This window comes from Polistes canadensis, unplaced genomic scaffold (genome assembly GCF_001313835.1).
Source record: "Polistes canadensis isolate GaletaPanama2010 unplaced genomic scaffold, ASM131383v1 scaffold_39, whole genome shotgun sequence".
Lineage (NCBI taxonomy): Eukaryota > Metazoa > Arthropoda > Insecta > Hymenoptera > Vespidae > Polistes > Polistes canadensis.
The window spans coordinates 984803-994906 of NW_014569586.1; the positions used below are offsets into that span (position 1 = coordinate 984803).

The 10104-nt window shown below is 26.1% G+C and overlaps 3 protein-coding genes across 7 annotated transcripts; 2 read left to right on the forward strand and 1 right to left on the reverse strand.

Annotated features, from left to right (window-relative positions):
* The first annotated feature begins 808 nt into the window (after window positions 1-808).
* On the forward strand, window positions 809-2336 carry LOC106784734 (mitochondrial import inner membrane translocase subunit TIM14). Of its 4 annotated transcripts, none has more exons than XM_014744584.1 (3): window positions 809-938; window positions 1633-1767; window positions 1855-2335. In XM_014744584.1, the coding sequence occupies exons 1-3, from the start codon at window positions 936-938 to the stop codon at window positions 2065-2067; spliced, it is 351 nt and encodes a 116-aa protein (XP_014600070.1). In that variant the 5' UTR covers window positions 809-935; the 3' UTR covers window positions 2068-2335. The 4 variants fall into 4 exon arrangements, with proteins under 4 accessions (XP_014600070.1, XP_014600069.1, XP_014600072.1 ...); XM_014744583.1 differs by lacking the exon at window positions 809-938 and adding an exon at window positions 1051-1086 and having other exon boundaries at window positions 1855-2336; XM_014744586.1 differs by lacking the exon at window positions 809-938 and adding an exon at window positions 1408-1543 and having other exon boundaries at window positions 1855-2336.
* Window positions 2337-2417: 81 nt separating this feature from the next.
* On the reverse strand, window positions 2418-4729 carry LOC106784733 (growth hormone-regulated TBC protein 1-A). Of its 2 annotated transcripts, none has more exons than XM_014744581.1 (7): window positions 4631-4729; window positions 4004-4205; window positions 3676-3906; window positions 3415-3575; window positions 3162-3270; window positions 2902-3087; window positions 2418-2811 (listed from the first exon to the last, which is right to left on the reverse strand). In XM_014744581.1, exons 1-7 carry the CDS (start codon window positions 4648-4650, stop codon window positions 2704-2706), a joined length of 1017 nt encoding a protein of 338 aa, XP_014600067.1. In that variant the 5' UTR covers window positions 4651-4729; the 3' UTR covers window positions 2418-2703. The 2 variants fall into 2 exon arrangements, with proteins under 2 accessions (XP_014600067.1, XP_014600068.1); XM_014744582.1 differs by having other exon boundaries at window positions 4443-4671.
* Window positions 4730-5777: 1048 nt separating this feature from the next.
* On the forward strand, window positions 5778-10095 carry LOC106784736 (eukaryotic translation initiation factor 2A). Its single transcript, XM_014744587.1, has 12 exons — window positions 5778-5842; window positions 6417-6680; window positions 6762-6861; window positions 7519-7694; window positions 7903-7991; window positions 8069-8213; window positions 8333-8503; window positions 8634-8808; window positions 8916-9079; window positions 9178-9276; window positions 9376-9620; window positions 9711-10095. Exons 1-12 carry the CDS (start codon window positions 5788-5790, stop codon window positions 9834-9836), a joined length of 1809 nt encoding a protein of 602 aa, XP_014600073.1. The 5' UTR covers window positions 5778-5787; the 3' UTR covers window positions 9837-10095.
* Window positions 10096-10104: the final 9 nt, after the last annotated feature.

Sequence of the window (10104 nt, forward strand, 5' to 3'; positions counted from 1 at the left end):
TGTATGTGTTTAGAAATAAAAATGCAATTTTCTCTCGCTTTATATTTTTCTTGTGTGTCTATTCGAGACGATTTTTATATTTTTCTTGGCGATACGTACGATTATGTAATATTTTTCCATAGCTTTTTTATTATCTTTACGTAAGTCGTGTAAATATCGATATTCTTCTTTTATTATTATTATTATTATTATTATAGAAAATATAGGATTCGTTAGAATAATAGCTATGTGCCAAGAAAATGAAAAAGGAAAATTATTAAATATGAATTTATTACTTTATTTACAATTATATTAAATCGCGTACAATTTAAATTAAACAAGATAGAGGTAAAAAAGAAAAAGTCAGTTCAACCATTATAATGTTTAACCTTCTCATATTTGTCATACTGATATTAAATTTATTACCGTCGAAAAAAATAACAAATTGACTTTTATCGAAACTGAAATAAATATTCAATTATAATTTTATTTAAAAGATTATTTAAACTTTTTATTTATTTCTTTCATTTTTTTTTAAATATTACAATTGCAATTGTTGAATATACATATATTAAAAAAAATGTATATATTAATTATTTATAATTATGCCAAATATTTAAGTATTTGCTAACTATTCTAGCTAAATATATATTTACTGATATAAAAATTATTATTATTTTTTTTTATTAACAATTCTCATGAATTTTTTCATTCGACCAATTGTTTACGAATTAATATTTTCAAATAGAGATCGAACTATCGACTTTCTTATAAATAAACAGTAATCGATTATTTAACAGGTGCTTCCCTCTGTTAATGGTAATAATTACTATTAACTGAGATAAGTTAGTTTCAGTGAAATTCATCCAGGTGGCTAGATTAGTTCGACCGCAAATTACAAATGAACGAAACTTGGTCTGTGACAAGTTTCACCTTGTTTCTAAATCTTTAGTAAAATGGTAAGAATAATAAAAAAAGTTTAGTTAAAAACACAATTAACATTTGCATTATTATTTATTTATTCGATTATCAATTTATAATATGCATTCCTAAAGTTATTAAATAAAATTTAAATTTGACGATCACATGATGTTAAGAAATAGAAAGGTATTAATGACGTATTTTATATTATATTTTTTCGAAATTTAACGTTTCCTATTTAAAAATTTGAATTTTTAAATTATTTAAATACTTACGTACATGGAAAAATCGTTTATTATTATTTTCTATAAGAATTTCAGAAAATTGATTCTGATGTATAGGTTAGATTTTTGCATTGTATTTATAGTTTTAAGTGAAATTTATCTGTTGCAACATTGTGTAATGATTTCATATAATGTAATAGTGAAGAAATAATTAATGAAATAAATACTTCTTAATAATAATATAATAATAATAGTAATTTTTTAAAATAATTAATTAGAAGTTATATTGTCAATAGATATCAGATAATTTATAACTAAAATTCATATTAAAGTTAATTGTGCTTAAATAATTTATTGATTAAATATAACTGTAACTCGTGATACAATCAAGCAGGGAATGATTTCACATGAAAAACTAAGTAAAAAATGTAGATTAAAATATCCTGTATATTTACAATTTACTTTGTCTTAAATTTTGTTTATATTGATATTTCATATATTATTTCAGGCTACTTCGATGATAGTAGCAGGTTTAAGCATAGCCGCTATAGGTTATGCTGGACGTTATGTGCTTAGAAAGATGCCAGCTTTATCACAAACTATGACGGAAACTTTAAAAAATATGCCTAAATTGAATTCTCAAGTACTTATTTATTTTTTTTACTCATATCATATAAGAATGAATTTTACTTAATTTGTTGTTACATTGTATTTTTTATTTTTGTGCCAGTCGTTAGCAAACAGCAGATATTATAAAGGCGGTTTTGAGTCTAAAATGACCAAACGAGAAGCTAGTTTGATATTAGGAATTCCACCGAGTGCAAACAAAGCAAAAATTAAGGAACATTTTAAAAAAGTAATGTCCGTTAATCATCCTGATCGTGGTGGTTCTCCTTATATCGCGGCAAAGATCAACGAAGCTAAAGATTTACTAGAGAAATAATTTTATATATTAAATTAGCAAATTTTCTTTAAAAAAAAAAAAAGAAAAAATTTCAGCGTGTGTATATACTTGTAGAAATATAAACTATGTATTACAAATAATTTAATATCTATTAAATAAATTCTTCATATTGTACATTCATAGCGAGGTTACATTACAATTAAATATATACATTTAAGATAAAGTATATAATAGAATTAATAATTCTTAGAATAAATTTATGTCTAATTACAGATGTAAAGTAAACGATAATATAAAAAATCAAATTTGAAAGAACTATGTATTATTTAACTAAATAACATTTAATTGATATTTAAAATGTGAAAGGAACTATAAAATCTCGTAGACCATTTGTTGTATGATTACTTGTATTGCATACATCATACGTTCTTGTTATTATCATAATTCTTTTACAATAAAGTCGTTTAGATCTTCGGTCCAAAATAAGTCAATTAATTCAACTATATATTACAATGCAATCTTATAATATTCTAATTATAAATTTATATTTACAACATTACTAAGTGCTTATATAATAATAATAATAATATAAGTTTACTTTTATCATATCAATTTTGAAACATGAATTAAAGGACTAGATTATTTCGGTGGATATTGGGTATCCTTTTCTAGATACTATCGTCTTAACTTATTATCTTTTTGTTCAATTCGTTGTTGTGTAACTTTTGTTCGTAATTTGATAATTGTGCTACCAGGCAGTGATCCAGGTACTTTAAAAATACTCTAAGAAAAATTTAGAAATAAATATTCAAATTAATATATACACTCGTATAATTATTTTGACATAAGTATTTACAAAAATAAATATCTTACCTGCATGAAATCATGACATTGTAAAACAATACTATCTTTCGTAATTTCTTTAAAACATTCAGCCAGTAAAGTAAAATCTTGACAAGCTAATAAATTATCTTTGTTTCGTTTAATGAGGGTCAATGCGACACGAAATATTATTTTCGTACCTTCATAAAATAGACAATCCCATATACGCAATGTTGTCTGCACATTTCAAATGATTAAGTGAGTATTATTAAAATAAAAGGTATATTCTTTTAAAATTTGTATTTTTTTACCTCGATTGGTAAAACTTCTGCGAATAAACACACGAACCACTTAGTTGTAATCACCGGCCAGGGTAATCCTAAATTTGTTACATGTTGATAGATGTCCGGCATTTTTATTCTAGAGTGAGATTATAAATGTAGAATATCCCAATGTGTTGGCCAATAGTCTAGTTTTATACAATTCATAGAAACAGATTCTTATTCGGATTTAGAAAGAATGACTATGAATTTAATGACTTTAAATAATTAATGTTTATCTTACCTAACTAATTCTGCCAGTACATCTATGTCAGTAAGCAGTCCATCCATCGTTGGAGTGTAGTAATCAGGTAAAATCTTATCTATCAATACTTTTAATAACCAAAATGCTGTTTCCTCACTTTTAGTTACTAGTAAAAGCAATCCTGCAATGTAATTGAGACCCTAATGAAAGAAAAGCATGATATTATTGATTAGAAAATATTTTTAAAAATATTTATAATTTCATTTTTGTTAAATTGAAGCGTACAAGTAAAAAACTTACTTGACAATATCCCACAGTTTTATTTTGGTGAGCAAATGCCAACAAAATATTGTACAATTGGTGTTGTTGATTTTCAGTATTATTAAAAAAAATATTATCAGGAAATGTTCGTGGGAGATCAGTTTTGATGACAGAAGCAATTTCTGCGTTGTGTGGAGGTTGTAATAATTTTTCATAAAGATCTGGTGCTGCGTGTTTCATCTCGTCTCCTCCACTAATAGAAAGCCATACCTAGTATAGAAATAAAATAGTAATTAATAATTAAAGTTTTTGCAAATTAATAATATTTCCATGAAATAAATTCTATAAATTGGTAATAAATTCTTACCTGGCCTCTATATTCTCCTGGAATACCTTTGCGAACATATCTTTTTATCATAATACATCGTTGTAAGGATTTCCCTTCGCCAAAGATTTCTGCCCATTTTTTGGCACGTTTTGCAAGAACTTTAAGATATTCGGACATAAATTCTTCGTATGTTTCATAATCAAAATTTTGAGGTCGTTCAAAGCCATACTCGTCCACGTTACTGGAAACATAAAATATTTGCATTTTTCATGTGACAAACAAAATCATGAACATACACAAATAAACAAATATCAATAATATACATCCTACTAAATTAAACTAAAATATAACAAAATTGTTTAATATACTTAAGTTTGATCAATGTATAGATAAATCTATTTTTTATCTTAATAATACAATTAAAATATTTAATAGCAAATAATAAAACATAATAGAAATACAATGTTAATTTACTTACTTTAATTTAACAACCACTAATATAACAAATATAACCTCAAGAAGTGCAGGTAAATACAATGAAAAGAATATAAAGTAAGAAAAGAGTTTAAAACTGACAATGTATCGATTACTTAAATATATGTATAGAAAAACAAATGTAGAACGATATTAAACAATTAAGAAACGCAGAGCTTTAGACACACTCACCTAAAACATGAACTTGCCATACCCTAAGTACGACGATAGGTGTCAATTTACAGCTGTAATATATATGTATATACTAAATCATACTCATACAGATGCACAATGATTCACTAATATATATAGATATATATGTGTATTACCAGAATCGTTTCTACATTTTGCAAAGCCCTGTGCAATATAGAAAAGTCTTGAAAGTTAGTAATGTTTATGAAAATTTTAAATGGAAAAATATCTTGTTAATTATTTCATTAAATCTAATATGAAAAATACATAAAAATAATTCGCTTACTATACCAATAATAGTTGGTCGTAAATTATATACACATATATATTTCTACATAATAATATTTTGTTTATAATAATTACAGTAATAATTTATATAATATAATTTAAAAAAAATTAATTTATTTCTTTTTTCAATGTTCATGCATTCTGCCAATAGCACGAGGCCCTGTGCCACCGCACAGTTCGCACATCCATGAATACGGCCTTGTTATTACATGTATCAAATATTCTACACCTTACATATAAGCATTAGATAAATTCTCAAATAAAAGAGAGTGTACAGATAAAAATGCATTTTTCAAAATATTATTTATTAAGAAAGGATAGAGGTGTAGTTTTTCGATTTATCGATAATTTATCAAAATAAACGATTTTTTTATTCAGTAATAATTATACTATTTCGTAATATATAATTTTATCGCTTGAAATTATAAAAAAAGAAGAAAAATAAATATAATATATAGATTATATCGTGTGTTGAAAAAAGAAATGTATTAATATTAGAATCAAAGATAATAAAGATTCCTCGAAGTGCTATATTTGATAAGCATAATATATATAAATGACTTCTGAGAACTTAGCGTTATATATAAATAATATAATATATTACAATTAATATTAATCGCGTGCGCGCGTAATGTTTTAGAATTACAGAATAAGTATTTTAATTTTATTATAATTAATTGAATTTATTTTTTAAAATTGTATTTAATGATATATACATATATATATATATATATATATATATATATATTTACTATAATAATTATTCTTAATTAGTTAGTATAAATATATTTAAAAAAAAAAGATATAAATCGATTGTAAAGTCAAACACAAATCGTTTACAATCGTGAGTTGTGTCGATGTTCGATATTATGATACCACATGGTAACGGAGGTAAAATGGCGTTAACTGTCCCCTGCGTTGCTGGTAAGCAATTTCTTAATGTTTTCATAATAATTCATATTTCCTTCGAATTTGAATGATTAACGTTTAATTACTTATTTAAGAAAGATCATTTTTCCATAATATACTCGGGTTATTTATTCTATTTCATTTTCAATTACATGACATCTCGCAATTCATTCTTCCAAAATGCATCATGCGGTATTAATTTACTCAACTACTCTCTGATAATTATCTGTATTATTTATTATCTTTAACGATATATGTATCACCTAAGAAAGAATTTCTTTTCTGTTCTCATTTAAGAAAAATGTTAGAAATATGTTAATTTATCTACACATGCATTGCATACGAGTTGCATATGTATAACCTTGCTTTTTTTACTATTTCCAAGTAAATTCTTTCTGTATTATTAGTTTAACCTAATTCGTTCATTTATTTTACTATCGATTGTATATATATACTTTAAATGTTTTATTTAATAATTTAGTTTAATAAGATTAGTAAATAGTTTCTAATATATATATATATATATATGTATATAAATATTAAATAAATATTTGGAAAAATAAGTGTTAATTTGTATTTGAAACTTTAGTACGAGGTTCAACTGGTATCAGTTTGGGGCAAGGGCCACCTTCCTATGAACCGGTGACGACATTTCCTAAAGATGATAGTAAATTATGCAGAGTTATGTTATTTAGTCCAGATGGACGTTACTTCGCATGGACCAATGGAACCTGTGTTAAAATCGTCCTTTGTAACACATGGAAAGTTATCAAAGAAATTAAAAAGCCCAAAGTTAGTGCTATACGATTTTCCAGTAAGGGGACATATTTTATGACGTGGGAGCCATACACCGGTATTTTATATAATATTTAAAATATCTTTTACTTTTTATCTTATTAAATTACAATATTCTATGTTTCTTAATGAATTTCAGCAACATTAAATAATCCTCAAGGATCTCCTAATCTTTACATATGGAAGACAGAAAGCAATGAATTAGTGAAGAGTTTTGTACAAAAAAAACAGAGTGATTGGTAACGTATCATTTTTTTTTAAATTAAGCACTTTATATTCTTTAATGTCTTCCAACATTTGATATGCATATAATAGCACAATTAGTTTCTTTTTTTTCATTATCGTATACCTTTATTTAAGAAAAATCTTTAAAAAAGTTTGTATTAACACGTTCTTAACCACGTCACCCATATATCGGTGACGGATATGAATACGGGGAGTCCCGTCACCCAGACATTATGTTCTAACGCATCGGTAGTCACATTTGGGCTCCGCGAGAAACTCAACCAAATCATGATGGGCGACGAACGTGTTAAAAAGACATTTTTGTTAAGCATGACATATACATTACATCTCTAATTTTGGTATATATTTTCATTAAACGATATTTTCTTCAATAGCGATCGCTACGAAATTTTAGATCTTTTTTTTATTAGCATAGTGCTATACGAGTAATAATATATTACAGATTTTTATGTATGATATGCAAAATATATTTTTTTTTAACTTATGATATAATGCCTATACGTATGTCTCAGTAACGTTTTGCTTAAATTATTCTTCTCTATTGTTGTATGCTATCGTACGATAAAAAGAAAACTTTTGCTTTAGGATGATACATTATTTCACATTTCATATTTACGTGCAATTTCTTCATTTGTGTTGCATCCACTTAGGGAGCCTCAATGGTCAAGCGATGAGAAAATCTGTGGAATATTGATGGGTGCAGATGTCATATTTTATGAAGATGCCAATTTTGAAAAAATTGTACACAGGATAAACATAGCCACAGTTGCTAAATTTAGTATAGCGCCCAATAATGCTCCGTACCACATCCTTTGCTATGTGCCTGGTAATTCATGTCATGCTGATGTAACATTAATACATAAGTTAATTAAATTCATTGATAAACGAATAATACGATTACAAGCAAGCAAGAGTATTTTCATGTTATGATTCATTTATTATTTTTGTATTTAGAATTTTTCATTTTTACAATCATCTAGATTTTAATTGTTTATATTCCAAATCACTCATTTAGATAAATTGAATTTTTTTAGGAAAATCAGGTCAACCCTCGCTCGGTAGACTATTCCAGTATCCAAAGTTCCAATCAAAGCAAGCTCTGGCTAATAAAAGTTTCTTCCAGGTAATATTATGAGATTATATATTATGTATTTATGCGATGTAAAAATGTTTTATATAAACATAATTTTGTATTACTAGGCTGATAGGGTAGATATTTATTGGAATCAAAAAGGAACAAGTGCTTTATTAATGACCAGCACGGAAATGGATAAAGCTTCCTATTATGGAAAACAAACTTTACACTACGTTAATACAAAAAGTGAAACTGCAATGGTCATGTTCAGTAAGTTAGATTAGAAATATTATTTTCCTTACACGTTTTATATAGATTATTGTATTATAAATCATTATTACAAGTTTAATGCATGCAACAATTTCTCATTAAATATATTTTGAATACAGGTAAAGAAGGTCCTATTCATTCAGTGCAATGGTCTCCAAAAAATACTGAATTCTGTGTTGTTTATGGTTTTATGCCTGCTAAAGCTACACTCTTTAATCTTAAATGTGAACCAATATTTGAGTTTGGTGCACTGCATAGGAATAGTATATATTATAATCCCCATGGAAACAATATCCTTTTTTTTACTTAAAAAAGCTGTTTATTAAAATGTTCTTACTTAAGAATTTCTATTTTATAGATCGAAATGAATTGATTTGTAGGAACTCTACTTATATTATATTATCCTTAACTACAGTGCACTTATGATCTTAGCTGGTTTTGGTAACCTTTCTGGTTGTATTCAATTATGGGATGTTGTTAATAGAAAACTTATTGCCGAAATCTCTGCATCTGATACTACTCTACTAGAATGGTCACCAGATGGTGAACATTTTATGACAGCTACCACAACGCCTAGATTGCGAATGGGAAATGGGTGAGTAGTGATATTTAAATATAATTGTTACATTCATTAAATAAATATATTTGAGCTAATATATTTATGTAGATTTAAATTGATATTTATTTTATTAATAATAATAGGTTCAAGATATGGCACTATAGTGGAACATTATTATATGAACGACCATGGAATAAACAAGAAGAATTATGGGAAGTTCTTTGGCAAACATTTCCTTCTGACACATTTAAAGAAAAACCGATTAGTTACAAAGCTGTAGAAGGCATCGCGCCAAGTCAACCGCAAGGTAATTTTATTATTATTTTATTATTTTTATTATTATATATTTTTTACTAATATATTATTTTAATTATTTATTTATTTTAAAATTTTATATTTATACAGCTTCGAAACAAGTATATAGACCACCTTCCGCTAGAGGACAAACTATAACTTTTAAGTTACACGACGATGAAGAGTTTGGTTCAAAACCCACTTCAGATCGTAAGTGAAAAATTATGTTATATTATTAAATATTGTCCTTTTTTATTTTCTTTTTTTTTTCTTATTGTTTGTATAAATAATACTAATACAAATTTATAGCTAATCCATCAAAAGCTGCCTTAAAAGCAAAAAAGAAACGCGAAGCAAAAAAAGCTAAAAAAGAGTTGGAGTTACAAACGAGCATAAATTCAGCTACTAGTGGGATGTTTTCTCACACAAGTAATCCAACTACCAATGGACAGATCTCAAATAATTCATCAAAAAATCAAAGTAATGCTGTTGCATCTGAGTCAGATCTTACGGAAGATCCTGAGAAGCAAAAGAAAATAAAGAAACTTAAGAGCGTAAGTAATTTATACATCTGCAAGAAATATATAAAAGTAATCAAAATAAATATATATCTCGATTGTAATGTCTGTTCGTCTTTATTTTAGAAATTAGATCAAATATCAAAATTGAAAGAACAGTTGTCAGCAGGGAAACAATTAGAAATCAATCAATTAGAAAAGATCAAAAAGGAAGCAGAGTTAGTAAAAGAACTGGAAGAACTTATTTTGTGATGAATTGCTGAAATATTTTCAGACAGAGACAGATTTAAATAATATATTACCTGCAAATATTTCTCACAAAGAAGAGAAACAATCTTGATATTTGTTTCACACTACGCTATCTAAGAGACACGATTAAGTCAAGTAAATCGGTTTCTCTGCAAATGGAGTAATGGGAACAATTTGAAATTGAGTTGGTGAACTCTTAAGTCAGTTTACAAATTATTGTGGTTTCTCTAAATGTGAAACAGAAATTGCATTTGTGAATTGATATATAAAT

What these genes read in the sequence shown, in the direction of transcription:
- LOC106784734 (XM_014744583.1), top strand. Translation starts at nt 1,066, where the DNA reads ATGATGTTAAGAAATAGAAAG. An exon ending in TGATGTTAAGAAATAGAAAG is followed by an intron (nt 1,087 to 1,632) that starts GTATTAATGACG and finishes ATATTATTTCAG; the next exon opens with GCTACTTCGATGATAGTAGC. An exon ending in TGCCTAAATTGAATTCTCAA is followed by an intron (nt 1,768 to 1,854) that starts GTACTTATTTAT and finishes TTTTTGTGCCAG; the next exon opens with TCGTTAGCAAACAGCAGATA.
- LOC106784736 (XM_014744587.1), top strand. Translation starts at nt 5,788, where the DNA reads ATGATACCACATGGTAACGGAGGTAAAATGGCGTTAACTGTCCCCTGC. An exon ending in AACTGTCCCCTGCGTTGCTG is followed by an intron (nt 5,843 to 6,416) that starts GTAAGCAATTTC and finishes TTGAAACTTTAG; the next exon opens with TACGAGGTTCAACTGGTATC. An exon ending in CATCCTTTGCTATGTGCCTG is followed by an intron (nt 7,695 to 7,902) that starts GTAATTCATGTC and finishes GAATTTTTTTAG; the next exon opens with GAAAATCAGGTCAACCCTCG.
- LOC106784733 (XM_014744581.1), bottom strand. Translation starts at nt 4,650, where the DNA reads ATGGCAAGTTCATGTTTTAG. An exon ending in ATGGCAAGTTCATGTTTTAG is followed by an intron (nt 4,206 to 4,630) that starts GTGAGTGTGTCT and finishes TTATGTTTCCAG; the next exon opens with TAACGTGGACGAGTATGGCT. An exon ending in CAGAAGTTTTACCAATCGAG is followed by an intron (nt 3,088 to 3,161) that starts GTAAAAAAATAC and finishes TGAAATGTGCAG; the next exon opens with ACAACATTGCGTATATGGGA.